The following is a 5,045-nucleotide window of genomic DNA, read 5'->3' as shown; positions in this document are numbered from 1 at the left end:
ATCTTCACGTAGCAAGTTGGAAACGACTTCTGGAAATAGAATCTTGCGTGATGTATGAAAAAGAAAGTATACATTAAGTATACATAAAAAAGTCATTTCAACTTCTTGTTCCATGCGTTTTACGATCGCCTCCATTTAATGAAGCACTAATGACATCGTGAGAAGATACATAAAATTTGCGTATAGAAATTTCTCAGAAATATGATGAATTTCGTTCTTAAGCAACTGCGATCCTGTAAATCCCATGGATTGTAAAGTTTCCACGGTCACGTGTGCGGAAAGTTTCCACATGTCAAGAAAAAGCATCGGTGGCGACGAAGCGCGTCGCCGGGCTATTTACTTACTTATTTATTATTTTTCGTGCAGACCATCACCACCTCGCATCCTCCCTCTTTTCCATCCGTCCCGATATACACATGAAACTTTCTCGAAGGATTCCCCGTGGGATCGGTGTCCGTTTCCACCGCGAAGTTGCGCCCCCGGGGGGTGGCAACGGCAGTTCGGTAACTCAGAAGAGGGGAGACTAGGAATGTCCTCGGGAGGAAGGTAGACAGACCGACACGATCGAAACTTACGGAGTTACGACGTCGACGACACGAATTGGCGGGGCTGGTTAACGATAATACTAGTTCCGCTCGACGTCGTTCTCGACTCTTCCACGACGGAATTGAAAGACGACAGTGAAAAGACAATATGACATGCCACGGATTCGCCGAGTATGCGCTTCGAAGCCACCGCTGTATCGTTCTCGATGGATTTCTGAGTGGAAACGTTCCACATTGATATCATTTTGAGTCAACAAATCCATAAATTACTTCAGCAGTTAAAAAGCTAATATTTAAAAAGAAATGTGAGTTAATTTTGATGTGATAGAGCGAACATAATGACCGGGTTCAAGTCGAATGAAACTATTAACTATGTTTACAATTGATTATGATTGATAGGATCTACAAAGAGAGAAGAGAGTCTAAAGAGAGAAGAACACTAACACAGTCAAATAACTTTTTCTGTGATTGACTGGAGTAATTCTTACTTAAGATCATAAAATTATGATTAATTAGAGTAATTCTTGCTTAGAAGCAAAGAATTTTCTGAGACTGACTAAAGTAATTCTTACTTATGGTCACGTGATTAGTTGGCGCCTCTTTCTTATAGGCGCATTTCTATTGAGTCTATAAATGAAAATTAATCATGTTTAATCACTCGACAAACAGGCTAGCTGTTTTGTAGTGACTTGAACACATAATCTAATATAACAATGTAGAACATAAATTGATATGCATATGTGTATACAATAGCTGCGTTCAAAAGATAAAGTCGCTCAACGAGTACTCATTCTTTAATAAGATTTTTGCTTTTATATTTTTTATAGATCTAAATATATATAAAGAATCACTGAGCTCTCGATAAACGGCTTTGTTTTCGGAACATAACTATTGACGTGAGTAGACCTAACTGAATTCCGTTAATTGATTCGCCAGTTCAATTCGGGTGCTAATTAATTCGTTGACAAATTTCATTCGAAATGGCCGTGCGGCCCCAAATTGCGCAGTGAGTTAACTAGTTCCGATGATGACCGGCAGCATACGATGACACACGCAAGTTGCAAGTAGTATGCACGACCGTGTGTCACGTAGACGAAGAGTTTGGCGGGGTGTAGCGGGATAAACCGTCGTGCCCGTTTGCGCCCGAGGGATCGTTCATAAATTATGGACGCATTAATTATAACGGAGTTTGCGGGCGCGAGTGTTTAGATTGACTTGACGACGAAATGGCCATGGTTCCACTCGCTCTCGCATGATCGCATATATGTGTTTGGATCTTGATGATTAAAGATATATGCAAGGATATCGGCTTAATTAATTAGCCCGCATAAACAATATACTATCGAAGCTAATTTGATACGCGTAACAACTATTGTATTGTGACAGGACAGTCTCTGGTTTCATGCTTGCCCGCCTTCGGCTAACGCCTCGAGGCATCGAAGTCACCGTATCAACGGGACATAAAGCGACGAATGTATCCTTGCTTCACAGATAAATATGTAAAACTGAGGAAAATGTTTTGATTGAACTGACAAAACGTAGATCAACAAGAATGGCATTTTGATGAGATCCATAGACATAGAAGAATACACTGAGAAAAATTTCTGATGGAAAATGGACAAACTAAAAGATTCTAATTATATCAATCAGAATTTTGGTTATCTCAACTAGAATTCTAGATTTAACAAAAATTAGTTTTTAGTTTTTAGAAAATTCTGATTCGTCCATTTTCAATCAGAATTCCAATTAATTTAACTAAACATTTTTCTCAATATGGATTTATCTGTTCTTGATCTGCACTCCATTAAAAAAAATTGAGTTCTCTTTAAATCGATATTTTAGAAAAAGAGAGCGATATGTTATTACTTCTTTCTTTCTAAATTGAAAGAAACATCTTTATTGCGCATCTATCAAGAGACATGATAATATTTCGGTATCAAGAGCACGCGTGCACGCTACGAATAGCACTGAATAGCAAAAGACTGGCCGTGTATCTTTATCTTATTCTTATTACGTCTATGGTGAAACCAAATAGAATTTTTTATTATAATAAAAGAAATTCTATTTGTCTCGCTAATCAAAATGTCATTTTGTTAGTACGTTTTCATTTCATCAAAAATTTTTTTCAATGTAACGTTATTATGTCAAGTTTCATCGATTAAAAACTTATCTACAAAATATGTAATTTTACAATTAAATGATACATATCTATTCCAACGATATATATACATAGATGAAGCATTCTCATGTTTTCAGTGATGGAGAATAAAGACGGAAATTAACCATTTAAGGGACCATTGGATCCGTGTTATCTCAATCCATCTCACACCTGCGACTGTTAAGAACTCCTCTCTTTTAAGATAGAAAGAGAGCAATGGCTCTAGTTAAACTGCATCTTCCAGTTTCAAGCTACGAACACTTAGTCTATGTATATATGTCGTTGGTCTATTAGCTTATAAAGTTCAACATCACTTTAGGTATCTGCGTCATTGATAGAAAAGGAAAGAAGCAAGTGTAAGTGTTAGAAGAAGATCGAAAGAGAGTTAGTTCGGCGAGAATAGCGTAGTAGTTCATGCGGCCATTCCCGAAGTTTAGTGAAGCGAGAAAGAAGTGAAGCGAGAAGTATGACACAGACCTCAGAGGTGTTGGCGACATCATTTGTTGGGCTACTGACCGCGTTGTTGGAGTGCGTTTGATCCGTCTTGAGTTCACGGTGATTGCTGAACTGCACGTAGACTGCTCTGCCTCTGAGTTGAGCCACGCCGGTAGCGTAATAATTCACCATGGTCGCCGCAGCATTCTCGTCCCCCATTTCAAGAAACGCCTGTAACAAAAAAGAAGATTCTATCAGTATTGCAAAAGCACGCAAAAGTTGTTTGATTTCAAGTGTTTCAAATAGTAATGTAAATAAATCAAATATTTAAATAAATAGATTGCTCTCTTAGTTTAAAAGTAACAGAATTTTAAAAAATCAATTTTCCAGAAGGGAGGAAAACAATTTTCTAACTTGATGGAAAATTATTGACTGATCAAATAATATTGATTATAGATATATTTTCAAAAAGATATATATTTTTAATATAGTTAAATGTCACTTTTATTTCACAATTTCACCCTTAAAAAATCTTTTTTAAGTTCTGATGACTTTGACGATTTTTTTCCAAACCATTCTTTTTAGTGACAATTCAATAGCGACAATTTTAACTATTTTTTATGATGTTAAGTTAGTTCATTTTTGATGATTGATAAAGTAATTTATAATTCATTTATAGTAATGACTCAAATATTACCGAGTATTACTTTTGAAATAAGGAAGTGATATCATAATTTACATAAGCGTATTAATTCTTACTTAATATTTTTGTCAACACTAATTGACGATAATTATATCACACGGCTTTTAAAACATATTTTAGTTGCGCCTAATTTGTGATCAAATGTTTAAATAGCTTAAATATTCATAGCGAGACTAATGAATTGAAGTCCGATATGTAATACGCTTTTACTACTTAACTACTTATTACATGCTGTGTACTTTCACAAACCGTTTACGTATTGAAGTTTTGCTGAGTAAAATTCTCTTGCACAGTTTGAGAGATAAAAGGGGACACACGACTGTCCAAGTTTGCGCAGTTATTTTAACCCGAAACCGATTTCGAGAAGTTATGTCGAGATTCTTTTCTGATTTATGCGCGGAAAAGTAAAACATGCAAGAACGGGAAGCATTTTTATATTTACCTCGGAGCGCAAGTCATAATGGAACATCTGAAACTCGTGTACGGACAAACACGCGCGGAACAGACGGCAAAATTTCAAGGGAACGAGAGACGAAAACGGGGTGTTCGAAACAAGCTTCTATATACGCACAAGAATTTTAATTACATCGTTCCACGGCAAGAAAGCATTAATATTTCAGTTTGATTGCGTTGAAAGTCCGACAACCATATCGATACGCAATTATCATTTCTGAAATTAATTATATGAATATATAATATATATAATATATAATAATTCAATATTTTAACATTCGTTGGTTTTACAAAACTGCTTCCTTTTATTTGGGCATTTTATTTTTTTCGTTTGCTTAAACAAACATATACCTTTACGGAACAACTTCTATCGTATAGCGCTATATTACGTATCGTAATAATTTATATTGTAATTTCGTCGGGAAATAAAAGTATAATCGTATAAAGGAGAAAGAAAAACGTCTCTCTTGAGACTCCGAGTGAATTTCGCTTGGATTCTTTTCTCCTTTGAGTGTTCATGAAATTAATAATCCCGTATTTCTAAATCGTCCTCGTGCGCAACTCGGCGTAAAGGAAAAATTCCCCGAAGACCTCCGGTCGCGAAGTCGCATTCGCGACAGTCAAGTGGTACGTTTATCGAGGAAAACTTAATAAAAAGCATTACCGCGCTCCGTCCTTCGACCGTTTTATTATCGCGGCCTAGGCGAGGAAGAAGGGCGAGATTTTTCTGAGATAGAAATCGAGCTCACAG

The 5,045-nt window shown here is 36.3% G+C and overlaps 1 protein-coding gene across 2 annotated transcripts in view; it reads right to left on the bottom strand.

Moving 5' to 3' along the window:
- LOC108691672 (polypyrimidine tract-binding protein 1) overlaps nucleotides 1-5,045 on the bottom strand; it is a 381,205-nt gene that overhangs the window by 66,023 nt on the left and 310,137 nt on the right. Inside the window, exon 5 of one of the 2 annotated variants that reach the window (XM_018199534.1) lies at nucleotides 3,181-3,369. In XM_018199534.1, coding sequence (XP_018055023.1) covers nucleotides 3,181-3,369 — 189 coding nt within the window. The remainder of the gene's footprint in view (nucleotides 1-3,180; nucleotides 3,370-5,045) is intronic. The other variant, XM_018199535.1, reaches the window with a different exon arrangement.

This window comes from Atta colombica, unplaced genomic scaffold (genome assembly GCF_001594045.1).
Source record: "Atta colombica isolate Treedump-2 unplaced genomic scaffold, Acol1.0 scaffold49, whole genome shotgun sequence".
In the NCBI taxonomy this organism is placed as follows: domain Eukaryota; kingdom Metazoa; phylum Arthropoda; class Insecta; order Hymenoptera; family Formicidae; genus Atta; species Atta colombica.
This window is presented reverse-complemented; position numbering and strand designations above follow the sequence as displayed.